A 27,968-nucleotide genomic window follows, 5' to 3' on the forward strand; every position below is an offset into this window, starting at 1 on the left:
AAAGATCTTTGCATAAAAAAAAGTTTTTCATTCTTAGCTGTATTTAACTTGATAACATCACTAGTCATCAGAGAAATATAAATTAAAACCACAATGAGCCCTGGCCAGGTGGTGGGGTTGTTTGGAGCATTGTCCTATACACCAAAAGGTGGTGGATTCAATCCCTAGTCAGGGTGGGTGTGGGAGGCAACCAATTAATGTTTCTCTCTCTCTCAATGTCTCTCTCTCATATCAATGTTTCTCCTCTCTCTCTTTCTCTTTCTCTGATAGTCCATAAAAACATATCCTCAGGTGAGGATTTTAAAAAATAATCTATCATCTATCTATCTATCATCTATCTATCTATCTATCTATCTATCTATCTATCTATCTATCTATCTATCTATCACCCTAATATGCAAATAAGCCAAACAGTAGACCAATTGAACAGAACAACCAGTTGCTATGATGTGCACTGACCACCAGGGGGCACATGTGGAACATGGCGGGTGTTGGCCGTGGCAGGATGGTGGAGCCGGTGAGCGGGGGCACCAGACCAAGGCAGGGCGCCAGTTGCTGTCATTGGGGAGAGCCTCTGGTGGTTACTAAAAATTCTTTGCTCCTGCACACCACGGTCCCGCCCGGTACTCGCAGCAGCTGCCGGCACCAGCCCCACTCACACCCACTGCTGGTGCCCAGCACTGGCCCCGATCACTCAGCACCATCAGCGGGTGCAAGCGGTGGCTACCAGCCCCGATGGCCCCTCAGGGCTTCTCTACCTCCCCCTGCTCCTGAGGTGTGATTGCAGCAGCAGCTGCTGCTTGCACCTGCTGGTGCCAGCCCCAATCACTCCATGCCATCAGCGGGTGTGAGTGGGGCTGGCGCCATCAGCATGTTGGAGCAGCAGCAGCAGGAGTGAGCTGCTGGCAGAGAAGGGACCGGGGGCCACGGCGGGAGAGGCCTGGTGGGGGCGCAGAGGATGGGCCAAGACCCGCCCCTGTGCCCACTGCAGCCTCACGGCCCACAGTTTCTTTCAAGGTGCACAAATTCGTGCATTGGGCCCCTAGTAAATAAATAAATATGTAAACCACAATGAGAGACCAAGATACACCTTCTAGAATAGAGGTGGGGAACATTTAGCCCATGGGCCATATAAGGCCCTCAAAATCATTTGGTCTGGCCCTGCCAAGGCATTAGGGATGAGTTAATTAAACGTTTGACCAAATATAGCAGGCTAATTATTTTTCTTTTTTTTCCCTAGCAGGCTAATTTAAAAAAAAATTTTTTTTAGCATTGTCCAAAAAAGCGGTCACCAACCTTTCGTACCTCATGGACCACCAGTGGTCTGTGGACCACCCGTTGGCTACTGCTGGTTGGCGACTGCTGGTCCAAAGTATTGTTTTATTCTTTAATGGAAAAAGACATTAATATTCAAATGAAAGAATCACATATAAGAAACAGCCTCTAAGAACAGCCAAGCAGCAGTCAGAGGGAGGGGAAGTGTTTCAACAGTACAGCAGTTTTCTTCAAAATAGTACTTGACAGAATACCACTGGCTACAATTCATAGAATTTTTCATTGCTTTCTTGAGATGCAAAAGTTCACTGCTGCAGTGTTTTCAAATGACCAATCAAGTGCTACTTCTTGGTTAAAAGGCCATGGTCGATGTGTCTGATTGTAAAGCACGTTCTTCCACTGCAGGAAACGTCTGCTCCCAAGAAAAGAAAATGGAAGTTGTGCTGAGCCTCACAACTCGTCTTTCTCCAAGTCATCCAGCTCCATGTCGCTGAGATCAATGTCATCTTCTACAGGAAGCTCACCATCCTTGCCATTCCAAAGCTCTCTGGTGCTGATGGCAGGGAAAGCCCCACCTCCTACAGGTGCTGTAGATACTTGCCCAAAAGAGAGCTCCCTGAAAAACTCATTAATGCCTTGCTCACTGAAAGATCCTTTCAGAAGAGCAAACTTCATCTTGCATGCATTAATGGCTGCCATGGCGGGGTAGCCAAACCCTCCGATTCCCAACGCATTCTCAAGCTCAGACTGCACTCCAGCTTCTGCCCACAGCCACCCCCACATTTTCTTCTTGTACTCGTCTGCCAATTTCAGAAGAACTTCCAAATAAGAATTTCTGCCTGCAGTTTGTGTCAAGAACGTGGGGCAAGACGGCTACCACACAGAGCTGGTGCTCCTCACACATCTTCTTGGTGATGTCCTCACTGATGATCTTAAGCAGCTCAGGATGTGGAGTGTTATCAGAAAACAGATCCAGGGCCTGGGAGACGATGTCAGATCTTGCCCACAGTCCATCATAAGCCACAGGAGACTCGCCTTTCAGAAATATCTTGATTGTAGGAAATCCCCTAATCCCATAGTGGCCGGCCGGCATCTGATTGGCCATGGCGTCCATAGCCACTAGCTTCACCTTTCCTTTCTTTTGCTCTTTCACTCTGTAGCTGCAACAGCCCATTCTGGCTCTAGGTTTTTGCAGTGTCCACACTAAGGAGCATAAAACTCAACATCTTCCAAACATCTTCACTGTCAAGAACATTCTTACCAAAGCTGTTGTCTGTCAGCTCAATCACATCTTTCTTACTTGAACTTTCACTTCTACCTTGTCTTCCAGAACTGTATCCCCTCCCCCAAGGTGGTTCTTGATGAGCTGGCGCAGGGCACTCACAGCAGCATCCACAGTCCTGTCACCCTGATAATCTTCTGATCTGTTTTTGTTGGACCCAAAAATTTGATGGTAGGGAATCCCTGCACTCCATACTGACCTCTGAGGGACTGATGTTTATCTGCATCAACTGCACCCACTTTTACATCTTTTAAAGCAGTTTCTACTTCCTTCCATTCTGGTGTTAACCGTTGGCAATGGCCACTCCATGGAGCAAAGAATTCTACAAGCCATAAACTATTACTTTGAATAACTTCTTGGTTGACATTTGATGGAGTTAATTCAATTACATCATCACTAGAAGAAAACAGCCCATTCACTATTAGAAAGGTTGTAAAGCTCACCAGACCCAGGACTAGGCCGAGTCTGGGCCACTGCACAACCCTGCCGACCCTCAGCTCTGCTGCGCCTCGCCCCTGCTGCCCCATGTCCCCTATAGCAGGCTAATTTTTAAGTCAATAATTTTAAGTTGATAAATGATGTTATAAATATCCAAATGGCCCTTGGGAGAATAAAGGTTCCCCACTCTTATCCTATCTAATAAAGAGGGAATATGCTAATTGTCCCTCACACCATTGCAAAGATGGTGGCGCCCACAGTCAATAAGGAGGGAATATGCTAATTGACTACCCCATCCTCAAATATGGCAGCACCCACAGCTCCACCAGGGCACCTGCCTCCAGAGTCCCCCAGTCCCTTTTAGCCCCTGAGCTGCCCAGGGCTGGCCAGAGATGCAGACAAGTCTTGGATGGCAGCTGCCCAGTTGATGCCCGAGGTACAGACAAGCCTCAGATGTCGGCTGGCCAGTCGCCCAGGACCGGCCTGAGGCACAGGTAATCAGGGCTGGCCAAGGCTTGCACTGCCAGCAGTGGCAGCAGCAGAGGTATGATGGGGCATCGCATTCCCCTAATCGCTGGGTCACCTCCTGCCCCTGAGGATTCCCAGACTGTGAGAGGGGGCAGGCTGGGCCTCTAGTTCTAGAATAAAGTTTAAAACTTACAATGCCAAGTTTTATGTAAAGCACTATCTTTGGACTGAATCACCATAATCTGTGATTCTTGACTTTGGGAGAGTTCAAGGCAGAAGTTCCCAGCAGGGCTTTCATGCTATTCTGGCCATGTAATCAAGCCATACATATGTAACCAGTTAGACCAGTGCCCTTATCTTGGCCGAGTAAAAAACCAGACATCCAGATAAAGATAAGAACTTTGCAATCCAACTGTAAATCAATTATATATTCCACAATAGGAAATTCCAGAATAGGTGTAACCAAGCAAGAACCTTATTTTCTTTAATCTGCCCTGTTATTTTGATGTTTTGCCTTTGACTGAAACTGGTCTCACCAATATCCTGACTCACCCACCTCCCTTCTCTCTTGCTTAATCATTAAGCCCTCAGGACAATGAGGTTCTGGTCAGCATCCAATAGTCTTAGAAACAAAGCCTCACATCTGTTGACCACAGAGTTTCAGTCAAACTAGAAAGAACACGTAGGCCTCAGTTGTGTTTCAGGTCCAGAACGATCCCACTAACCACATCCTTGTGAAAACAGATGAAGCAACCCTGAGGTCAGGACCAGATACCTAGTGCTGACCAATCAGTAGAAAACACAACCCTGACCATGACCCTAACTCCCTTAGTCACCATGATTAATGATTTTCCCTATATAACCCATCCTCTAGAAGCCATCAGGGAGCCAGGTCTTTGAGCACGAGCTACTTATGACTCTGGGCACGGCGCCATCTCAATAAATCCTTATGTTCTTGGCTGCAAATTCCCGTTCATGTCTTATTTGGTTTTGATGCTAACAGGCAAAAGGACCCCTTTAGTCCAGTAACATAGGCGAAACTATAGTGACAGAAAGCAGATCAATGATTCCCTGGGACCAGGGATGGGGGAAAGGTGATTCAGTGTAAAGGAGCGCAAGGTAACTTTTTAGGAGATGAAATTATTTTCCATATTTTGATGGTGATGATGGAAATTATTTTCCATATTTTGATCTATTATATACAATGACCAAAAGCTATTAAGCAATACATTTAAAATTAACTATTTCCCTGCCATAAGCATATATAGGCCAACTTTAAAATATTTTTTCGTGAGAATTTCCAACTGAAAATATTCAAGAACATCCAAATTTTAATATATTTATTTTTATAGTATTCATTGCAAATTGATTTTTTAAATTAAATTCAAAATATCGTGGAGTGTGGGGATGGTTTCTGTTTTGGATGAGTGGCAGTTAACTTGTTAATAAATTATATTGTATGTAAATAACTTAAATAAGGGCATCATGTTACTTTGTTTTTTAAGGGCATCATGCTATATTTAATCTTTTGGGACTACATTTTTTAGTATTTTATTGTTAAGATTCATCCACGCTATATTTCACTGTAGTTCATTTGTTTTGAGAGCTGTATAATATTTCATTATGTGAATATTCCAGTTTATTTGTCCACTCTTGTTCATGGGCATTTGGGTTATTTTCTGAGATCAGGGCTGCTATAAACATTCTTGTACATGTCTCCCAGTGTACATGTATGTATTTCTCTTGGATTTATCCCAAGTCTGGAATAACTGGGTTGTAGAGTAGGTTACTATTCAATTACAGGAGATAAATTCTTTTTTAAAGTACTTCTCTGCTTTTCTTACCTGGGTATCTCTGTCTCCAGTTAGACTTGGGACTCCAGGGGCAGAAGACCCTCTCATCTTGGATTATCAGTGCTTTGCTTTCAACTAGCACAGCTTGCACCCCAAGGAGGCCAAGGGCAGAAGCCAGGCTTCTGAGTAAGCAACAGGCAGGGAGCACATACCACACAAGAAGCTAATTAAGATCCTACTCCCTAGAGATCCATCTTCCTAGATTCACTAGGATTTTGAGTCTGGAAGGTCTTCCAGGGACCTCAGTTATAATGCAAATCCCGAGAAAGGAGAAGGCTTAACCTCATCTAAAATCTTTCTTAGCTGGTACCTCTAATATCCAAATAAGGACTAGCAGGAAAGGCATAAAGAGCAAATAGAGTGACAAAAGAGGAAAAGAAAAGATTAGTGGGAAGAACTAAGAATACCAGTGTTCTAAAAGTATGCACCCTCTTCTGCACAAGGACCAGTATTTCAGAAAAAACATTTTAATTAGCCCTAACCGGTTTGGCTCAGTGGATAGAGCATCAGCCTGCAGACTGAAAGGTCCCAGGTTCGATTCTGGTCAAGGGCATGTACCTTGGTTGCACGTCCCCAGTGGGGAGTGTGCAAGAGGCAGCTGAATCGATGTTTCTCTCTCATCGATGTTTCTAACTCTCTATCCCTCTCCCTTCCTCTCTGTAAAAAATCAATAAAATATATTTAAACAAACAAACAAACAACAACAAAAAAAACATTTTAATTAAAAAAGAAATAACTACAAGTGACCACAAGCAATTTTTAATATCCCTGTCATTAAGATATTGCCCTATTTGTGCTTAATAAAGTTACAATCCTATATAATAAAAGGCTAATATGCAAATTTACTAAACAGCATAACAACTGGTTGCTATGACACGCACTGACCCCCCGGAGGCAGATGCTTAATGCAGGAGCTGTCCCATGGTGGTCAGTGTGCTCCCACAGGGGGAGTGCCGCTCAGCCAGAAGCCAGGCTCATGGCTGGATAGTGCAGCAGCAGTGGTGAGAGCCTCTCCTGCCTCTGCCGCATCAGTCGGACATCCTCTGAGGGCCCCCAGACTGCAAGAATGTACAGTCCAGGCTGAGGGATACCCCACTCCGAGTGCACGAATTTTGTGCACCGGGCCTCTAGTAATAACATAATTGGCATGCAAATATTAAGCACACTGTATGAGGTGAGGCCCTATGATGCTGGAGGAAGAGCTCCTGAATGATTTGGGGTGGGTCAAACAAATGGCAGCAGAGCTCAGCCATAGACCAGGAACAAGGGGAAAACAAAACAAAACATAGTAAGACATTTAAGAGATTCCTAGGTAGTCAGAAAGCAAAGGAGGAGCACTGCCATTCCCAAGGATGAGGCTTCATTATCCCCCACAATCCCAATTACTACATCTCCAGCAGTTCCCTGGCTACCTGTCATACATGAGCTCAAGATATACTTGCTAGAGAAATGAATAATAGAAGACACACACAAGAGTAACACAACCCTGTGGCAAAGCAACTTCCCCAGTCACAATTGGGCAGCAGTGCTGTTGACAGCAGGAGGAATTGCTGGAATTATTAGCTCAGGAGAGCTTTCTCAATGTAAGTAAGCAGACTGCTTTGGCTTAACATTTTTAGTTACTTGTTTCTTACATGAAATCATAGGCCATATGGAGAAACTTGTTTTGGCCCACCGACTGCTCAAGACTGATCATGCAGACATCACCTCAAGTGTAAGAGGGGCTCTGTAACCAAGGGCCTGTAACCAGACATTGAGCCACCTAGGAGCTAGTGCTCAGTAGCAGCAGCTGGTACAAATAGAACTAACAGTACTTGGACTAATATGAGGCCCCCAATCACAGCCTCAGCTCTTTGGAGCTTCAACAATTTTATTGACTAAATGCTTCTTCCCGTTTACAGTTTAAACTGTGGGCCTGCTCACTGGCTCTTCCTCCTAAGCCCCCAATGGAGCAGGAACGTTTAGTACAGGCTTAGAGATGGAAAGTGGGAGGTGGAGTATAATAAGCGAGTTAGAAACCTGCTGATGCTCCACAATTGGACAGCAGGACAGAAAACTCCTACTTCCTATTGCTAAAAACTACCTATAGAAAGACTTGAACACGATGGAGATGGGACCCAGAGTGTTTCTTTGCCAATGGTCTCAGTTTCCGGTGCCTCCTTAGGAGTACACCCTTTGTCTTCACACACCAGGGCTCCAGGAACGGGGTGATGCTATGTCAGTCTACACATTTTGCAAAAGTACATAGGCCCAAAATTGGCCATGAGGTTTGGAATTACCAGCTCCCCAACCTGGCAGGATGGGAAAAAAAAGAACGTGTCCATGAAAAGCTTTCTGAAGTGAGTTAGGTCTTCTACTCGAACTTCGATGTTATATTGATTAGCCAGGAGTTCGATGGCACCTTGAACCACATACTCGTTCTGTAAGTGTGAGAGTGAGCAGGTGGAATAGATAACGTAGCCTCCTGGTTTCGTGGCAAGAAGTCCAGCCCTGAAACCAGAAAGAGACAAAACAGTGACTAGTGAGCTTCCCAGAAGTAGGAGGACAACAGAAGGAGCTGGAAGCACGGATAGAGGTGTCTACTGTGGAATGGGTAGCTGTATTAGACGGCCTCTGAAGTCTCTTCCACAATGAAAAGTCATTCTCAAGGCAGAGAGCAACCCAACCTTATTCCATGAGCTCTCCTCTCGAAGCCTTCTTGAAATGATCTCCTGAGCTGTGGTTCTAGTTATGAACCAAACCCTGATGTTGGCTATGGATTGAATCCTTACCCCAGTCATACAGAACCATGACCTCAGCAACTATGTTTCCAACTTGAGCTACTTACTGTAGGGAGTGGCTATAGGGTTAAGCCTCGGACTGACCTGCTGGCAAAGCTACAAACAAGTCGCAGCTTAGAGGGCACAGCCCTCTTAGCATAATTAAGCTTGACCTTATGACACTCTCTAGATCCTTCCTGGGAAGCTAATGGGCTGTAGGAGGTGCAGCAAGTGCTGCCAAAACAAGTGAAACTCACAAGAACATTATAACTATGGTGACCACTACCATGTTTACCTCTGGCTATAAAATAAAGGCTCAGCTTGCCGTCTGGGTCTCTCTCTGTGGCTTTAGCCAGGCACAGGAAGATCCACCTAGACCCAGCTTATTCTCTTTGTCTGTCTTTTCTACATCCTTCGCTGCCCCCCCTCAGGCTCCCCAAACCCTTGTTTGTGCTGGTACGGCACATGTGGCACCCAACGCTGGGCCTGAATTCGGGGGAACTGCAGTTGTCAGGTAAAAGGACACTCCAATGAAGCATGTGCAGAAAGCAAAAAGGAAGGTAAGGAGGGAAGTTTAGTAATAACTAGGTGTAAAACATGAGGAATTCAGGATCACAAGGAAAGAATTTATACATATTCATGCTCAAGGCTATGCTCCAAGCACGGGGCTGTTCTGTGAGGTATGAACAGCTTTTCGATTTATTGGATTTTGTAAGTAAAACCTGCCCATGGTTTCCTGAGGAAGGAAAGGTAAATGTAGAGGCATGGGAGAAGGTAGGAAAACAACTTAGAGATGCTAGAAATGAAAGCCAAAGGGCTACAGGGAGTGGAAACAAGCAGCCTGGACTATGTCCAAGATGCAGGAGAGGAAAGCACTGGGTAAACGAATGTGGCTCCAAGAATGATGTTGATGATAATCCAATGCCTCCTGGGCAGGGAAACTTCAAGCGTGGCCAGCCGTCTGGATCTCTCTGTGGCCTCAGCCAGGCACAGGAAGATCCACCTAGACCCACCTTATTCTCTTTGTCTGTCTTTTCTACATCCTTCACTGCCCCCCCCTCAGACTCACCAAACCCTTGGCTGAGCTGGCCCAGCACACTTACTGGTACTGGGACTAGCATGGAAGTAAGTGGACATACCAGTAAGTGAATCTATGTAGCCTACCATACTATGCATGTCCTACTACATAGGGTTTTTATATGTTCCAGAGAAGCCATCCTCTTGATGCCTGTCTCCTCCAGGCAGGTCCACAGACAGAAGACCCTTCTAGTCCCCCAGGTGACCAGATCCCCCCAGGACACTCTGGCACAAAGTCCTGGGTTTATGTAAATCTATCACTCACGCAAGAAGCTGCACCTGCAGCATAGGTAACATCTGCCGCTCCTTCTTTCTTGACCGCTGAAAAATGTTGTTCTCCTCTTCATGAAGGGAGTGGCGGTCTGTGGTACAGGGCACATCCACCAGCACCTGCCCAGCAGTGTTAAAGGGTAAAGTATTAGAGCTCCTTAAGGCCAAGGCTATTTTAGGTCCCTGATCTGGGGGGTTTGCAGAGCGCTCCCTCTGCCAATGCTTCCATTTTAACAAAACTTCTGACAAAACTTCTCATTTTAACCAGATAGGCCAGTGGTTGGCAAACTCACTAGTCAACAGAGCCAAATATCAACAGTACAACAATTGAAATTTCTTTTGAGAGCCAAATTTTTTAAACTTAAACTTCTAATGCCACTTCTTCAAAATAGACTCACCCAAACCGTGGTATTTTGTGGAAGAGCCACACTCAAGGGGCCAAAGAGCCACAGTTTGCCGACCGCGGCAATAGGCAATTGTGAAATAATGAGTGGGAAAATAGTATGTTTAGGTATACTCATGGTTAGTTAAAAAAAAAACAACAAAAACTAAAACCAATACACAAATAGCTATAATTACATAATTGTTATCAAACTACAACAAGTCTTTAGTGCTTCAGAGCTCTGTCCTTGGTTCAGTCCTTAGCTATTTGAATAAAATCATCTAATTTACAGATCATACAGTGTCCAGAGGGTAACTAATATACTCAATAACAGGATTAGGATTTAAAATATCTTATGCTACCCTGGCTAGGTAGCTCAGCTGGTTAGTGTCGTCCCATTTCACCAAGGTTGTGGGTTCAATCCCCAGTCAGGGCACACACAAGAATCAACCAATGAATGAATAAATAAATGGAACAACAAACAATGTTTCTCTCTCCCTTCCTCCCTTCCTCTCTCTAAAATTAATAAATAATTAAAAAAATAAAATCTTATGCTAAAACAATGTCATATCCTATATGAAAAGTTTTAAAGTGAGAAATGTAAAAACCATTCATTTCCTAAGAGCCTACCCTGGGCTAGGCACTAAAAACAAAAAGAAAAATGTTTAATTGTCCTATGTTTATATTTCAAAAAAGTAAAATCATCTAGGAAAAGTATGTTCATTTTTAGCTAAACAGAAATTCCAAGTAAATTAATAATGACCCAGTGTTCAATACTTAGATGTTTTCCTAAGCTGCATGAATTGACACAATACATACAGAGTCCCATATCTCAAGAACTATGCTGGCCTTCGCAGGAAAAAGAAACATCAAATAAGAATGCCCAGAGAAGGGCCACTGGGAAGTTTAGAAAACACATCACAGAAGAAAGTAATACTTCTGTTTCCAGCAATGTGTGAACTAGATGTCCTGAAAACCCTTGCAATACAAAACACCTAAAGATTGGATAAAATAGCCCTGGCAGTTTTTCTCAGTGGTTAGAGCATTGGCCTTCAGACTGAAGGGTCACAGGTTTGATTCCCAGTCAAAGTCAGTTGTAGGAGACAACCAATTGATGTCTCTCTCTCTCACATCAATGTTTCTCTCTCATTCCCTCCCCACTTCCTTCCACTTTCTCTAAAAATTAATAGAAAAAATATCCTCACGCCTCAGGTGAGGATTAAAAGTGAAATTCTCAAAAGCCAAAGAAAAAGTAGAAGCATAGTCCTGCCTGGGTGGCTCAGTTGGTTGGAGTGTTGTCATGTACACCAAAAAGGTTGTGGGTTTGATTCTGGGTCAGGGCACATACCTAGGTTTTTGTTTCAATCCTGGTCAGAGCATGTACAGGAGGCAACCGATGGATGTTTCTCTCTCACATCGATGTTTCTCCCTTCCTTCCTCTCTCTAAACTCAATAAACATATCCATGGGTGAGAGTTTAAAAGTAAAAAAAGTAGGCCCTAGCTGGTTTAGCTTAGTGGATAGAGCGTCAGCCTGCAGACTGAAGGATCTCAGACTCGATTCCAGTCAAGGGTGCATGCCTGGGTTTTGGGCTCGATCCCCAGTGGGGGGCATGCAGGAAGCAGCCAATCAATGATTCTATCTCTCTCTCCCTCTTCATTATTCCTGTCTGAAATCAATAAAAATATAGTTTTTAAAAATGTAGGAGCACAAATGTAGGGAGGCATGCTGGAGCTGAAGCCAATGGCTTCTTTTATCAAATCCCTAGTCACCCACACACACCAGGCCCATTTGAGGTAGGGAATTGGAATGGAAATCCATAGCAAAGCCAAAATCCTCCAAGGGCTACACTGTCAATCAAAGAATAAACTAAAAAAAAAATAATAATCAGTCCACAATAGACAGGAGAACTTGTCTGTTTTGGCTTAACTCTGGGCAAAAAGAAAAAAAAAATCTCCCTGAGAATTTTTAATGACTAAGATAGAAGGTTCAAATCCAGAATGCCTGCATGATCCATAAATCCCACACAGAATAATTAATGGTCCTGGGTTAACAGATCCTCCAAACACATGAGAAAAGGAAATGTAGGTTCCTTTTTAGAGGAATGCAAATCCTCTAATTAACTAGGGCTCTATAATTAACTCGGGAATATCATAAGCTAATAAACAAAATCAGGTTTTCTCAATCCTAGTAAAGGCAGAATAGCTTGTTGCAAACCAGTCCTCTAGCTGGAACAACTAGAAATGCTTAATAAAATATTTAAAATACCTATCTGAAATCATTAGAGATCTACTAAGGAAGCAACAAATTTAAGGGTTTCTGAGCAACCAAGTTGAGTTGAGAAATAAAGTAAGCCTAATATACATTTTTTATACTCAGTCAGGTTCAAACTTGTTTTTGCTGCTGTCTCTAATGAAGATAGTAGTAGCCAGTCATCTAAGCTAAACTGACAATTCTGTGGATGATTGTTTTCTCTAAATCTCCATGGAGAGCTGACCAGCTCGAGAAACAGCCCTTATATGCTCAAACATGTAGGGCTCAATCCTACTGCCCAGGGCCTGGAGTCAGGATGAGGAGGCCAGATTTGGCTGGCTGGATGTCCCAGGATAGGAATCACTCACCCGGTCATAGGTGTCCCCCTCCAGTTCTCCCCACTTCCTGCCATCCCATGAGGTGACTCGAACTTGACTCTTATCCCTAACATCTTTAGGTACATAGCTGTGAAGGACCTTCTGAAGTCTGCCTGTTCGGGAAGTGGAGAGATCATTGGCAGCAAGATTGCCTGTGGGAACATAAATTTGAGGATTGTTTTTTTACTTCTGTAAAAAATGCCATTAGAATCTTGATAGCGATTGCACTGCATCCATAGATGGCTTTTGGTAGTATGGACATTTTATGCCTGTGGGAATAAAGGAACTTCAGAGGTCATGGCCCAACATCCCACAAGCAATGGTGCTAAAGTCAACAATAAAATAGGTTGTCCCTGGTGATTGTGGAGCCTCCAACTCAGCCCTGGACTGGACTGCTTATATCTGGCTTTTCTCATGTAAGACAGAAATAAACTTTTCTTCATTAAGCTAGTTGTTTTCTATTGTATATAACCAACCCTAATCCTAATTGATACACCATCTATCTTTTATTTTCCCTTTTGTAACAGATACAAGTCCAATAAACATTCCACTTGCTCTTGGTTCTACAGTAAGAAAAAGTATTACTGCAAGCTTGCTGATAAATGGCAATTGATACCTGGCCTCAGAGTCAAGGAGAGAAATGGAGGTGGGAAGTGTGGTCAAGAACTAGAGAGTGAATGTATGGCAACAGAAGAAAACTAAACTTTGGGTGGTGAGCACACAATAGAGTCTACAAATATAAAAGTATAATATACACCTAAAATTTATATACTGTATTAACCAAGTTACCTCAATAAATTTAATTGTGAGGGGGGAACTAGAGAGTGCATACTTTATCTAATGGGAATGGTCACTACCATAAAACAGTTTAGTATTCTCACAAGGAAATATGGTCCCAGTTTTTGAGGACATCAAGAAAGTAAAAATTGTATTTTCTGTTCAAGAGGAATTTGCAGTTAGATATGAACTGAGAACAGAAAAGTCGAGTCCTATTCTGGTTCTACCTTCAACTTATATAGAAGGTTTAAGTTATTTAATCTCTCTATGGCTCAATTTCCCCCTCCATAGAATATGAGGGCTGGACTAGGTAAACTCTAAGTTCCCTTCTGGCACTAAAATTCCTGTCTCCCTGGGATCAAGGAGTTGCTGGGATGAAGGCGAGTTGCTGGTAATTTAGCACACTGAAGAGCAACTGTCAAGTATATCTCCTTGGCCCTTCTTGCTTTTCTTAGTTCAAGTTCCTCCTCTTCCAAGCAACCCTACTTGTTTCATCCCTCTTCTGATGGATTTCCACATCACTCAGTAAGATCAGCACATCTCAACACACAGGCATTGACCTCATTACGCTATATCAACATCTTTTCTCCTTTCCCTCTGGACTTCCAGAAAGCTGAGATCAAATGTGGTGCCTCTCTAGAATCATCCATGGGGCATGCCATGAGGCTGGAAGCTATGCAAACTGTACAAGTTGTCTGATGATAACTGGAAAAGAATGGTCCAGGCCCAACAAAAAGGTAGGGTATATTGCAAGAGGAGCCTGCCTGAGCGCCAGGGTGAGTGTGAAAATCACAGCCCCCTTATGGATATTTGTCCTTAAGGAGAAAATACTGCCTATTTAAGGCAGGATGTAGGCCAGTGAATGGCTGAAGTGAATACTTACAGTTCACAAGGCCCAGCCTAGGCTACACTACTAAAATGGTAAAACTTGGGCCTGTCTCCAAGGAGTTAATAATCTTGAAGAATGAGAAGATGTATACTCGGTAAAGCTCTGATGCAAGGCTAATAATGTGCTAACAGTTGCAAAGGTGATGCCCAGGATTGGGCACATAGGAGACAGAGCATCACTTCCCAACTGGCCAGTAGAGGTCATGAGGGAAGACTTCCAGGAGGTGGCACACTTGAGCTGAGGCTTGAAAGTTAAAAGGAATTGGGAAGGTGTATTCTAGAGAGAAAACAGAACATGAACAAAGCGGGGAGGCTAATTTGGGCAAAGAGAGTAGCAGGATATGGCTGAAGCACATAATGCCTGGGGAAGAATAACATAAAGCTATAAAGCAGGGGTGGGGAACGTCCCACAGGCCTATAAGGCCCGTGAAATCATTTGGTCTGGCCCTACTAAGGCATTAGGGGTGAGTAAATTAAATGTTTGCCCAAATATAGCAGGCTAATTTTTAAGTTGATAATTCTGTATGTCCCGCCAATGATGTTATAAATATCCAAATGGCCCTTGGCAGAAAAAAGGTTCTCCACCCCTGCTATAAAGGTTCACTGCAGCCAGATCTTATTGCTTTAGCTGGCAACTTAATCTTAGAGATGAAGAAAACAGGGGTGAAAGTATCATATGGTAGATTGACTAGGACATTACTTTAATCTGCCTTCAGAGACCTTGCTCTGCTTGGCAATCTTCCTTGGCCAACTGACAGAGAAATAGAGGAAATAATCAACAACAGAAAAAATACACCAGCAAGCACTATCCCCCCTCTGATCTTAGGACCAAAGACTTCATATTCAGTGTGCCCCTGACTGGGTGAAGTAGAGAGCCCTCCCTGCCCAAGACACCAGCCCTCTGACTTACGGCAACAGCCAGTCTGAAGCAATGCTAGTGTCTTTCCCCCGGGGGCTGCACATAAGTCAAGCACCGTGTCGCCGGGCTGCAGGCCAAGGGCCAGGACAGGCAGCAAGGAGGCAGCATCCATCAGGTAGTAGTCCATGACACCTAGGCTGCCAAGCCTGGAAGAGAGAAGAGCACCTTATTGTCAAATTCCAAGTCAGAAGATCCAATGGGAGTCAAGGTCACCAAGTCCATGTCCTCAGGGGTTTTAAAGCTCTACTCAGCAACAACTCATTTCTCAGACCCACACTCACTTACTTACTCACTCACCCACTCATCTACACAGCAGCCAGAGTAATCCTTGTAAAACACAGTTCAATCCACTCTAATCAAGCCCCACTAGCCATCTTTCTATTTGTTAATTAAGCCATGCCTGCTCCTGGCTCAGACTTTTTGTTTCTGTATCTTCTACCTGCAGTACTCCCAAATATCCCTCATTTGTTTCCTCACTTCTTCAGATCTCTCCTCACAAGTTACTGCATCAAAAGGCACTGGCATTCCCTGACCACTTTATCTAAAAATAGAAGCCACCTACTCCCATCACCTTCTAGCTCTCTATCTTGTTTTCTTTAAAACACTATTCACTTTATATATACAGATGTGTGTGTGTGTGTGTGTTGTGTGTGTGTGTGTGTGTGTGTGTGTGTTTCCCCTCTATCCCTTCCTATTAGAATGAGGGAAGGAATTTTGCCTGCTTTGTTTATCATAAACTGAAACAGTGCCTGGCATATAGTAGGAACCCAGTTTTACTGAGTTACATACTGAGATGGCTCAAAGAAGAGTGCCATCACTTGTGCCTGTTGAAGACCTGAGTTAGGCCTGATGAAGGCCTATTCCTTCATCAGGTAAAAAATATAACAAAATAAAGGAAAAAGAATGTAGGAGATTTGACTTGGAGTGACAAACGAACAATATACAGATGATGTATTACAGAATTGTACACCTGAAGCCTATGTAATTTTATTAACCAATGTCACCCCAATAAATTAAAAAATTAAAAGTAACCATAATATAAAAAAGGAAGAGAAGCATTCCAAGCAGAATAAAAATGAAGATATAAAGGAACAGAAGCATGCAAACTCATAGCTTCTTTCAGAAGCAGTGATAATCTGATAATCTGGTATGGTAGAAATACAAGGTGCATGATACTGAGATTGGAAAGCAGATGGAAGCTAGGTTGGAAAAGGTCTTAAATCCTTTGCTAACCAGTTTGGATTACAACTTGTAGGCAGATACCAAAAGCTTAAGGAAAAGTATGTGATCCGATCATCTAGAGAGAGTTTTAGAAAGCTAGGTGGGCTAGAAAGAACAAATTAGAAATATTAGTGAAAAGGCTATTACAAGAATCCAAGTGAGAGCCGACAAGGCATGAAGAGGCAGCAAGCGTGTGGGTAAAAAGGGACAAAAGGCAACAATCCAACAGTCACAGAAGGACTTATCACTCCCAGGCCAGTTGTCATAAGGTGGTACAGCCATTCCCCATTCCCCTGCCTGAGACACAGCTCAGCATGACAGCCACTGGGAACAGACTCAAGGAGACAGAAACCTGGTCCTGGTGCCCTGACAGGAAGGCTCTGGGAGAAATATATAACAAGACATAAGACGTAGGTAGCACCACTGAGAGTAAGCTACAAGAGTTACAAATCCCCAGTCGTGAAATTGTGACACCTCCCGAATTCAGTCTCAAGCTATGATGGGATTTAAAAAATATATTTTTATTGATTCAGAGAGGAAGACAGAGGGAGAGAGAGATAGAAACATCAATGATGAGAGAATCATTGATTGGCTGCCTCCTGCATACCTGCTCCCCCCCCCACCCCCCCACTGGGGATCAAGCCTACAACCCAGGCATGTGCCCTTGACTGGCAATGATGGGAGATTTTAAAAGTCAAATCATGCTTGGGCTGTCTGTGAAACTGTACCTTATGCCTCACAAAGGAGAACGAGAAGAAAATTGAAATATCTGAGAAAAGCATAGAATTGCTACACACCAGCACTGTCCCACAAAACCCATTCTCCTCAAGTTCCTTCCTTTGGAAGCATCACTCCTTAACCTTTTTAGTTCACAGACAATTTTGAGAATCTGCTAAAAGCTACAGTGGCTTTTCCAAAAAAAGTACAACTTTTCAGATAATTTTAGGAGTTTCCTAGACTCCCTGAATACATCTTTGAACTCCTGAGAGGTTAAGATTCCCTTGATTTACAGGGAACCCATTAAGACAAGAAGGGAAAAAATTCCAACTAAGTCATATAGTTGCTTCCCCAACTACTCTCTAGGTGTCCTTCCTGAGTGGCAGCCAAGCACTTCAGACATCTTAGGAAACTACACAGTTCTTATTTACTCCATGGTTCTGCCTAAAGCTAATGCCTCCAAATTGGTCTCCAAACCTACTCCAATCTATGCCCTCACCACCACAGTGACTAATGATCTTCCTGAAGCCCTAGCCAGTTTGGCTCAGGGGATAGAGCATCAGCCTGTGGACCAAAGGGTCGTGGGTTCAATTCCAATCAAGGGCACAGTACCTTGGTTGCAGGCTCCTCCCCAGCCTGGATCCGGGTGGGGCGAGGTGCGTGCAGGAGGCAACCAATCAATGTATTTCTCTCACATCGATGTTTCTCTCTGTCTTTTCCTCTTTCTTCCACTCTCTCTAAAAAATCAATGGAAAAATATCCTTGGGTGAGGATTAAAAAAGTAAAATAAACTGTCACTTTAAAATAATAATAAAAAAATAATCTCCCTGAAGCATAGCTTTGATGAGAAAATGTCAATAGTAAGATATAGTACTTATGAGGGCTATATTGAAGATATTATACTAGATGTTAAACATGTACTATGTGTACCAGTTAATAATGAGGATTTTGTAATCAAAGAAAACACGATAATTTCAAGAGAAACATCAAAAGTGCTTTATTCAAAGTAATGTCCATCACTAGCTACACATTTCCTCATCTTACAGGTAATTTGTGGATACTGTCCCAATAGAACTTTGCTTGTTTTGAGGCAAACCATTCAGAGACCCAATTTTCCACTTCTTTGTACGTTTTGAAGTGCTTCTCAGAAAGTTCGTGTGCCATCAATCAGAACAAGTGGTAAACTGAAGGAGCAAGGTCTGGTGAATACAGCGGGTGGGTTAATACTTCCCAGGCAAGATCTTTCAACGTGTCTTTAACTGGTTTTGAAGTGTGTGGTGGTGCGTCATCATGAAGCAAAATTACTTTGCCGTGTCTTCTGGCACATTCTGGTCGTTTCACGATCAAAGTGTGGTTCAAATTGATTATTTGTTGCTGGTAGCGATCAGTAGTCATAATACACCACACCCTCCTGATCCCACCAAACGCAGAACACTGTCTTCTTTCTGAAGCGATTTGACCTTGTACTTGATGTTGATGGTTGACCTGGATTAACCCATGATTTTGTGCATTTGGGATTCTCAAAATAAATCCACTTTTCATCGCCAGTCACAATTTGATGCAGAAAAGACTTTCTTTCATGCCGTTGAAGCAACATTTTACTGATGACTATTCAGTTTTCCATTTGTCTTTCATTTAGTTGATGTGGCACCCATTTTCCTTCCTTTAAAATCTTTCCCATTGCTTGTAAATGATCGGAAATTGTTTGCTGAGCAACGTTTAATCTTTCTGCAAGTTGTTTTTGAGTTTGACATGCATCTTCATCCAATAATGCTTGTAATTGTTGGTCTTCAAACTTTTTTGGTTGACCTGGACGTTCTTTGTCTTTCACACTGAAAGCATCACTTTTATTTTATTTAAAAAAAAAAAATATATATATATATATATATATATATATATATTTTGATTTTTTACAGAGAGGAAGAGAGAGGGATAGAGAGTTAGAAACATCGATGAGAGAGAAACATCGATCAGCTGCCTCTTGCACACCCCCTACTGGGGATGTGCCCGCAACCTAGGTACATGCCCTTGACCGGAATCGAACCTGGGACCCTTGAGTCCGCAGGCCGACGCTCTATCCACTGAGCCAAACCGGTTTCGGCTGAAAGCATCACTTTTAAAGCATTTAAACCAGTGTTCACAAGTATTTTGAGATGGAGCATATTCACCATAAGCTTATCGAAGTATACGATAACTTTCAGCAGCATTTTTCTTCAAAATAAAGTAATGAATTAAAACTTCCCGCAAATGCTCTCTTTTTTTGGCACGAAATTTGACATTTTTAAGCATAAAAATATCTATGATGTTAACACCTTCAGCAAATTTGACATATGAAGTTTTGAAGCTTGCTGTCAATACAACAAAATAGCATATATATCAAATCGCATATATATATCAACATATGTGTAACTCCATCTACTGAAAAAAAAATCTGCATTATTAACTGGTACACCTAGTATAATTTCATTGAATCCTCACCACAACCCTATGAGAACCCAAATTTGAGAGCCAGTCTGCCTGGATCTTAAATCCAGTCCAGTTGCTCATTAGCTGTGTGGCCTTCAGCAAATACTCAACTTGTGTGTGCCTCAATATCCTCATCTATAAAAACAATACTCACCAGATAGAATTATTGTAAGGAGTAAAGAAATTAATATAAGTCCTCAATATCCTCATCTATAAAAACAATACTCACCAGATAGAATTATTGTAAGGAGTAAAGAAATTAATATAAGTCAAATGCTTAGAAAAGCAGCTGGCACATAGTGAACTCTAGTTATTCAATGCCACATGTCTCATAAGTGATGAAGGCCGGAGGCAAATCTAGGTTTTCTTGACTCCAAAGCCCATTCTGTGCATTATTCCTCTTCTCTACTCAGAAACCCTTTCCAGTGGTTCTCTAAAACAGATCTTGGCAATTTACAGCAGTATGTACTAAAGGGCACATAGTATGAAGCCACCCAGCCCTGGCAATTTCAGCTATTTTTAAGCAACACTGAGCCACCAGAAAAAAATTCCCTTTCCCCAACCTACAAGCTCCTGACATTCAAGATTCTCACATATGGCCTCCATATATTTTTCCAGCCTCATACTACTCTTTTCTTAAAAAAAAAATACTTGATTTCAGAGAGGAAAAGAGAGGGAGAGACAGACACATCAATGATGAGAATCATTGATCAGCTGCCTCCTGCACATCCCACAATGGGGTTTGAGCCCACAACCCGGGCATGGCCTTGACCAGGAATCGAACTGTGACCTCTTGGTTCATAGGTCAATGCTCAACCACTGAGTCATGCTGGCCAAGCTCTTATTACTCTTAAGCATACAGCCTTCCTTCAAGCCAGTTGATAGGCCTACTGCAAAAGCCTCCTAATTCACATCCCCATTTCTAGCCTTGCCCCTCTCCAATGTTTCCCACGCAGTAGCCAAAATGATATTTTAAAAATTCAAATATGGTCATATTATTCACCAGCTTAAAACCTTTCATAGTTCCATTAGAGAAAAAGTCCAAAATCCCATATGACCTACAATACCTTTATAATCTGGTTCTTGCCTGCTGTAGTAGCCTCATATTTAGACTCTTACCCATGTTACCAGTTTTGATTCCTACTGTTTTCAGGTTTTAACTTAAATTTCACACCCTCAGAAAAGACTGGGTTATATCTCCTAATTACAGCATCTTGCAGTTTTCCTTTGTAGTACTTATCAAAATCATAGTGTTTTTTTTAAATTTTTATTTTCTGTTTTTCTTTATTGATTGATTTGAGAGAAACATCAATTTGTTGTCCCACTTATTTATGAATTCATTGGTTGATTCTTGTATGTGCCCCGAAGGGATCAAACCCGCAACCTTGGCATACTGGGATGACACTCTAACCAACTGAGCTACCTGGCCAGGGCCATAGTGTTTTAATAGCTGTTTTCCTCACTAGACTGTAAGCTCCATGAGGGCTTGAGCATCCAAAACCCAGAGACTTAAGAATGCCTGGGACAACCTGCTTCTGGGTTGGGAGTTTGTATGTAGCAGACCAGCTCCCTCGCTGCGATCTATTGAAAGTCAGCCCTCGACAAAAGGGTTTGTAAAAACGAAGAAAAAAGAAAAAGGAAAAAAAGAATGCCTGGCATTTGGTATACAATAAAAATTTGTTGACTGAATGCATCAATCCTTCAAAGATCAATTCCACATTCTACAACTAACCCTAATCTGTTCTTTTCTCAATTTGTAAAGCACAATTTAGCATTTGATTAGTTTCTTTTCCATTCAACTTCATATACATTTGAGCATTGGATCAGAAGACCAGAAGTTTTCCTTTCTTTTTCCTGGTGTACTAACTGTGAAAGCCCTGTTTCCTGGGCAAGTCCCTCTTCTTTGGTACCACGAGGTTACTTGTCCTACTCACCTGAATGGGTGGTTATAAGAAAGCAGTTGTAAATAACACAAATTTTAACTGGAGAGGATGTAGTAAATGCTCAAGTCAGAGGTGGTTGTTTTCTGTAGGAGGCAGATCAGAGTAGGTTCAAAGCCCAGGTTCTGGTGTCAGACCACCAGAATCTATTTGTTGTACCACTTAAACTATCTAAGGGACCTAAAGCAAATAAGGACTTCAACTTCTCTGCACCTGTTTCCTCAAATGTAAAGAAGAAAAAATAATATTACCTTTGAGGGCTGTTAACAGAAAAAAGGAGATAACATATGTGCAGCACTTAGAAAAAAGGCTAACATGTATAAGCACTCAGTAAATATTAGCAATATTATGATCTCTATTAAAGAAGGCAGGAGCTAGGTCTCTTCCTGTTTACTTCCAGCAGACACTCAAGACAGCCCCAGCCATGGCTCCAGATACTACCTGGCAGGAGGGAAACGGCTGACATCCCCTCTGGTGAAAGTGAAGCATCGAAGGTTTGGACTGCAGGCCCAGGAAGCTGGGGATGGAGCTGCCGTTTGGCCACTCTCAGGCTCCAGTTCCCCATGGGAGTGGGCTTTATTCACAAAGTCTCTAGCATGCAGCTGCTCCAGTTCAGCACTCACATGATCGCAGGCAGCAAAGTTATTGACCAGTGCACCATACTTCTGCTCTGAGAGAAGACTGACCCGGATCGATGGCCAAAGATCTCCAAACTGCACACTGTAGGTCATGTCAAAATTCTGCAGAGCCAGGCGAGTGGCAGGGAACTTGGGCTCTGTGGCAGCCTACAGGAAAGAACAGGTTTATTTGTCTTCTAGTTTTGCCTCTATCCCCTACTGCCCGATCCCAGCAATATATCAGATCTCTAGAGCTAATGTGGATCCAGTTAGTGCCCATTCCTGCCTTTGGACCCTTCCTCTGCCAGCCAGAGAAGTGTGGGCGAGAAAAGTACTAAGGAGCTGGTCTTTCTGTCTCAGGGGTGTGAGAGAAAGGAAGCTGTAGTTCTCGCAATAGCATGTGGGGGTCACCAAGAAAGGGGCACTCTTCCAGGCCTTGGAGTAAGAGGACCTTAAGAGAATGAGTGCTCAGAAGAGGACTCGAGGAAAATCTACAGAAGACTGGAAGAAACTACGGAGCCCTTGTGGGAAGTATCAGGCTGAAAAGCAAAAGACCCTTTCTCTCTGAATAGCCCTTCAATTTCCTAAAGCACTTTCATGTCTCCTAGCTTATGTGAGCACCACAACAGATAGTTCAGTGAGATACAAAAAATATCAATCTTCCACATTTGATGGAGATAAGGATAACTTACCTAAGGTTATGCAGTGGCAAAAACCATAATGCGATCACAGGGTGGAGGGTAATTTTGGAGTTTCCAGACCCCAGGAAGGTAGGAAAAGGAGAGTTCATAGAAACTTTGGGGTTCAAACCAAACTGGGAACTTCTAGGATGACTTCTATGGGAGTAGCAAAGAGGGACATCAGTCAGGCTTGACGAGCATAAAAGTAGATTAAAAGGAAAATAAAGGTATCAACTGAGAAGTCCATAAGTTGGTCCTGATTGCCACAGCTGAGTGTTTACTATGGCTGGCAGTCCTGTTCCTGTCTGTGAATTCTGCTTTGGCCTGGATTTCACAACTCTTGCTCTTGGCTCTCATTTTTCCTTACGCTGGGGACTCTTGCTCCGGTTCCTGCCTTGAGGGGAGCTTTTGTTCTTGCACTGCCTTTTGAGTTGGTGGGAACTCTTGTTTTGACTCAGACTTTTGTTATGGAGGGAACTCTTGTTTGGACCTTGGCTTTTTCTATATTGGGGACTCTCACTCTGTCTCTGAAATATACCAAGTTGAAGATTCTCACTCTGATCCTCATTTAAGCTTTGGTGGGAGGTATTGGTCTGGCTCGGATTTCTGCTAAGATGGCAACACTTGCTTTTACTCCGACTTCTGCTAGGATGGCTGTGAGTCTCACACTGGCTCCGACTTCTGCTTTGGTGGATATTCTTGCTCTGGTTGTCACTACTCTGGCATTCACTAATTAGAACAGTTGAACTACAGCTGGGAATATTGCTACTACAGCCGGAACTCGTGGGTGAAAGCAATGGAGAGCTGTAGGGTATCCGGGGGGGCTCTTTGCGAGAGCCTTGAGGAGCCACAGAGTAGACGTGAAGGCCACAGGGCGTAGTATCAGGGTGGCCGCAGGGTCGGGGGGCAATGGGTAAACTTTGGGGATCAAAAGGTGTTCTTAAAGGGATATATGAATAGATGTGGGTAGAACATGGAGGTCCTACAGGCTGTCGAGGGGGTTGGGGTGGGCCTCTGGGAGAGCCATAAGTGCCACAAGGAGTCACCATGGGCTGGTTATAACACTGAGGGGGACCAGTGGAACCAGAGAGTGGGCAGGGATTAGGGGTGGAGGGAACCACAGAATACATATGGGTATTGCAAGGGGCTCCCAGAGGAGGTCCATGGGGGTGGCTCTGAACACAAACATTAGGTAAGAGAGGGTCACAAGGAAGGCAGGGGGGAAGTGAAGTGGGGTTAACAGTTTTTAGGGTTCTAGGAACCGGAGTAGGTAAGACAGTCCCTTGGGGAAGTGTTTGGGGGCAGGAATTTGAACAAGTTGTAATGGAACAAGGATCAGAGAGACCAAGAGGATGGGAGGGAAGTGGAGGAGAGGCGCTATCCTTAGGGGCCTTGGGCTGGTCAAAGGGAGTGTCCTGGGCAGGGCTGTAGGGAACATATGGCTGTTTTAACTCTGGAGATCTGGTGGACTTCACTTGGGGACAAACTGGGGTAAGGAGAGAGGGTTCATTATAGCTTCTACGGGGAGGTGACTGAGGTGGAGATATAAACTGGTTGCCCAGGGGTGAAGGGAAAGAGAAGGCAGAATTAGGATACTGCGCAGACAGGGGAAGAGGTGGTTCCTGGGAACAGGGGGAACCAGAAATCGGGGTGCCAGAAACAAGGTACGAATTCCCATTAGTCTCCCAAGAGAAAACAGACTCTAAGCAAGGCTTCCTGGAAGCCTGGGACTGGGGTGAGCAAGAAGAATCAATCATCCCAGCTGGTAAAGGGTTGCCACAATAAGGGCTCCCAGGGGTAGATACGTGGGCCTCTGGGGGAAGATGGGAATAGTGATGTGAGTCCTCTTGAGGTGAGCGAGGACAGCCAGGCGTATTTGCCTGAGGAAATAGGGAGCCACAATAATTTTTCTCAAGGGGTGGGTCAAGCTGGGGTTGAGGTTTACATGAGTCTGGAGGCTTAAAACGACCTAGGTAAAGCTGGCCAGTGGGTGGGGAAGATGCTGAAGAAAGAGAATCATTATAACTTCTCCCTGAGGACCAGGTGGGGTACAGGGGCGAGATCTGTGAGATCTCCAAAACCCTGGGAGAAGGGGGTGGGGAAATTATTGGTCTATATTCCATGGGCCGGTGAGCAAGGTAAGGTGAAATCATGGGGCCAGTCACCGGGTATGTTACCAGGGCTGACGGATACTGAACAGAGTAACAAAGGTACGTGTTCTGATCAATGTAAGGGCTTCTGGGACAGGGCCACCGTGTTCTCGGAGGACTCATCAAGCTGCAATAAGGGCTCTGCGGATGGTAAGGGGGTGACTCCATAAATCTGAATCGGTGAAAACAAGGGCTTGGAGGGGGTGAACCCAAGTGGATAGGCTCGCGGTAGGATTGCCTTCCGAGTGGCAAACAGGGTTCAAAAGAACATCTCGCCAGGCGTAGGGGAGGTTGTGGGGGTGGGGAGAGGGGCGGTGGGGGCTGGGAGGGAACCGGTTCCGGTAGGGAGCCGAGCATGCCAGTTTCGGAAGAAATTCCGGGGCTACAGGTGAGGCCTGAGAAAGGGTCTCTAGAGAATTGGGGAGAACCCAGAGGGTGAGTGGAGTTGATGCACCCTTTGCCCTGGTTTGGGGAAGGGCTGGAGGTATGGGCAGGGTGATCGCTGTAACCTTTCCAGGGTCCCACAGGCAGCTCGAGGGTGAGGAAGGGGTAGAATCCTTTCCCAGAGCGCGGCGGAGACGCAGGAAGAAAGGGGGAGTTGCTATGGCCTTTTTCGATGGGTGAGGGCGGCTGGGCTGAAAACTCTACATGGTAAGAGGTCATATGGGAAGGGGGGAGGGGAAGAGAGGGAGGGAAAGGAAAAGGGAGGAAGGGAAGTTGAAGGGATGGTGGGCGTCCAGGGGAAGATAACCTAGCGCCGCGAACAAGAGGCGGTGACGTCACCGGAAGAACGAGGGCGGAGGTGATGACGTAAGCTATAGAGGAGGAGACGGGAGTTCTGCAGACGGAACAAAAGCGGGAGTCGAAGACTAGTGGCGAAATAAAAGGGCAGACAGAAGACACTGGCGCTGACAACAGAGAAGTGAGAGGGCGGGGCTTAGTGACGCCCCTGAGGGGCGGGGAAAGAGGCCACAGGCGCCCCAGAGGGCGGGGTGACACCTAACTGGAGAGGTTTCCCCAGGGGCGGCCGCCGTTGGCCACTGCTACCGTTTCCTCCTGGGCTCCCGGCTGGACCTTACCCATTTCTTCTTATGTCGGTGTCTCCGCAGGACCTTCGCGAAGTCCGCTCGCTTCAGCAGGTCCCGAAACCCGCTCACTACCAGCGCAGCCATGTCAGCGTGCACCGTCGGGTAATTCCGACCGGAACTGCAGCGCGAGACTCCAGCGTTCCGAGAGGTGGTGCGCTCCACTCCGCCGTAGAGGGAGGGGCTTCCGGCGGCTCCCCCGGCGGCTCCGCCTACCCGTACCTCTCAGGGGCCCAGGCCCCTCCAGGGTTCTTTTGCGGATGCTGGACCAGAGCAACCTTTCCCAAGAAAGGTGGCTCCTCCTGGATGCTTGGTGCATTGGGAGAGACTCCGTGAAGTCCTTATCCCAGAAGTGGGGGTATCAGGGAGGATTGGGAGCTAGCAGTTGATACTGAAAGAGTTAGAGCCCACTTATAACTAAAAGAGAGAAAGTACAGGACTTGCTGGTTGATTGACCCTATATTAAATAGTACATACTACAGCCCTAGCCGGTTTGGCTCAGTGGATAGAGCATCGGCCTATGGACAAAGGGTCCCGGGTTCGATTCTGGTCAAGGGCACGAACCTCCATTGCAGGCTCCTCCCCGGCCTAGGCCCGGGCCCTGGTCTGGGCATGTGCAGGAGGCAACCCATCAGTGTTTCTCTCTGTCTTTCCCTCTCTCTTCCACTCTCTCCCTAAAAATCAATGGAAAAATAAAAATATCCTTGGGTGAGGATTAACAGCAACAAAAATAAAATAAAATAAAATACCATTAAAAAAGATAAATAAATAGTACATACTACACCACCAGTCAGTAGCTTTCCTCTTACCCTACTTTTATTCTTATAACTTATTAGAGGCCCAGTGCATGAAATTCCTGCACAGGAGGTGGGGTGACCCTCAGCCCAGCCTGCACCCTCTCCAATCTGGGACCCCTGGAGGGCAGTGGACATCCCTCTCACAATCCAGGACTGCTGGCTCCCAACTGCAAGCTTGCCTGCCTTCCTGATTGCCCCTAACCACTTCTACCTGCCAGCCTGATCACCCACTAACCACTCCCCTGCCAGCCTGATTGATGCCTAACTGCTCCCCTGCCAGCCCGATTGCCCCAAACTGCCCTCCCCTGCAGGCCTGGTCACCCCTAACTGCCCTCCCCTGCCGGCTTGGTCCCCCCCAACTGCCCTCTCCTGCAGGCCTGGGTCCTCCCCAACTGCTCTCCCCTGCAGGCCTGCCCCCCCCCCCCACAACTGCCCTTCCCTGCAGGTGCGGTCGCCTCCAACTTCCCTCCTCTGCCAGCCTGGTCATCCCTAATTGCCCTCCCCTATAGGCTTGATCACCCCCAACTGCCCTCCCTTGCAGGCCTGGTCCCTCCCAACTGCCCTCCCCTGCTGGCCTGATCACCCACACCTGCCCTCCCTTGTAGGCCTGGTCCCTCTCAACTGGCAGCCATCTTGTGTCCACATGGGAGCAGCCATCTTTGACCACATAAGGGCAGCCATCTTCTGTGTTGGAGTGACAGTCATTTGCATATTACTCTTTTATTAGACAGGATAGAGGCCTGGTGCTCGGGTGGGGGCCAGCTGGTTTGCCCTGAAGGGTGTCCCGGATCAGGGTGGAGGTTCCCTTGGGGTGTGGGGCAGCCTGGGCGAGGGGCCTGTGGTAGTTTGCAGGCTGGCCATGCCCCCTGGCCACCCAAGCATAGGCCAGGGCCGGCTGGAAGCAGGTATCTGGGATTTATTTATCTTCTATAATTGAAACTTTGTAGCCTTGAGCAGAGGCCAGGGCAGGCCAGGGCGGGTGGGAAGCTTGGCTTCCTCCATCGCCAGGGGCAACCCAAGCTTCCGGCTCCCTCCAGCTCTGTGGCCACCACCATATTTGTTGGGATTTATTTATCTTCTATAATTAAAACTTTGTAGCCTTAAGTGGAGGCCAGGGCCAGCCAGGAAGCTTGGCTTCCTCCATCACCGGGGCAACCCAAGCCTCCTGCTCACCCCAGCTCCATGGCAGCCGCCATCTTAGTTGGGTTAATTTGCATACTCGCTCTGATTGGCTGGTGGGTGTTGCGGAGTGATGGTTAATTTGCATGTTTCTCTTTT

The 27,968-nt window shown here is 45.0% G+C and overlaps 2 protein-coding genes and 1 pseudogene across 3 annotated transcripts; all 3 read right to left on the reverse strand.

Annotated features, from left to right (window-relative positions):
- Positions 1 to 1,592: 1,592 nt before the first annotated feature.
- Positions 1,593 to 6,465, reverse strand: LOC103284225 (protein disulfide-isomerase A6-like; annotated as a pseudogene).
- Positions 6,060 to 26,028, reverse strand: NSUN4 (NOP2/Sun RNA methyltransferase 4). 2 transcript variants are annotated; one of them, XM_028142259.2, is made up of 7 exons: positions 25,888 to 25,946; positions 22,671 to 22,814; positions 21,803 to 22,146; positions 15,009 to 15,163; positions 12,425 to 12,585; positions 9,418 to 9,542; positions 6,060 to 7,806 (listed from the first exon to the last, which is right to left on the reverse strand). In XM_028142259.2, the coding sequence occupies exons 3-7, from the start codon at positions 22,090 to 22,092 to the stop codon at positions 7,530 to 7,532; spliced, it is 1,008 nt and encodes a 335-aa protein (XP_027998060.1). In that variant the 5' UTR covers positions 22,093 to 22,146; positions 22,671 to 22,814; positions 25,888 to 25,946; the 3' UTR covers positions 6,060 to 7,529. The 2 variants fall into 2 exon arrangements, with proteins under 2 accessions (XP_027998060.1, XP_008137578.3); XM_008139356.3 differs by lacking the exon at positions 22,671 to 22,814 and having other exon boundaries at positions 25,888 to 26,028.
- LOC129150217 (sperm head and tail associated protein-like) lies at positions 22,846 to 25,471 on the reverse strand. The gene has a single exon (XM_054720814.1). The coding sequence runs from the start codon at positions 25,469 to 25,471 to the stop codon at positions 23,012 to 23,014; it is 2,460 nt and encodes an 819-aa protein (XP_054576789.1). The 3' UTR covers positions 22,846 to 23,011.
- Positions 26,029 to 27,968: the final 1,940 nt, after the last annotated feature.

Source organism: Eptesicus fuscus, chromosome 9 (genome assembly GCF_027574615.1).
Source record: "Eptesicus fuscus isolate TK198812 chromosome 9, DD_ASM_mEF_20220401, whole genome shotgun sequence".
NCBI lineage: Eukaryota > Metazoa > Chordata > Mammalia > Chiroptera > Vespertilionidae > Eptesicus > Eptesicus fuscus.

Excerpts from the sequence above, each read along its gene's own strand:
- LOC129150217 (XM_054720814.1), bottom strand. The coding sequence starts at position 25,471 with ATGACCTCTTACCATGTAGAGTTTTCAGCCCAGCCGCCCTCACCCATC.
- NSUN4 (XM_008139356.3), bottom strand. The coding sequence starts at position 25,980 with ATGGCTGCGCTGGTAGTGAGCGGGTTTCGGGACCTGCTGAAGCGAGCG. Across the intron at positions 15,164-21,802 it reads AGCCGTTTCCCTCCTGCCAG|GCTTGGCAGCCTAGGTGTCA; the intron begins GTAGTATCTGGA and ends TCTCTCTTCCAG. Across the intron at positions 12,586-15,008 it reads GCTTCAGACTGGCTGTTGCC|GCAATCTTGCTGCCAATGAT; the intron begins GTAAGTCAGAGG and ends ATGTTCCCACAG.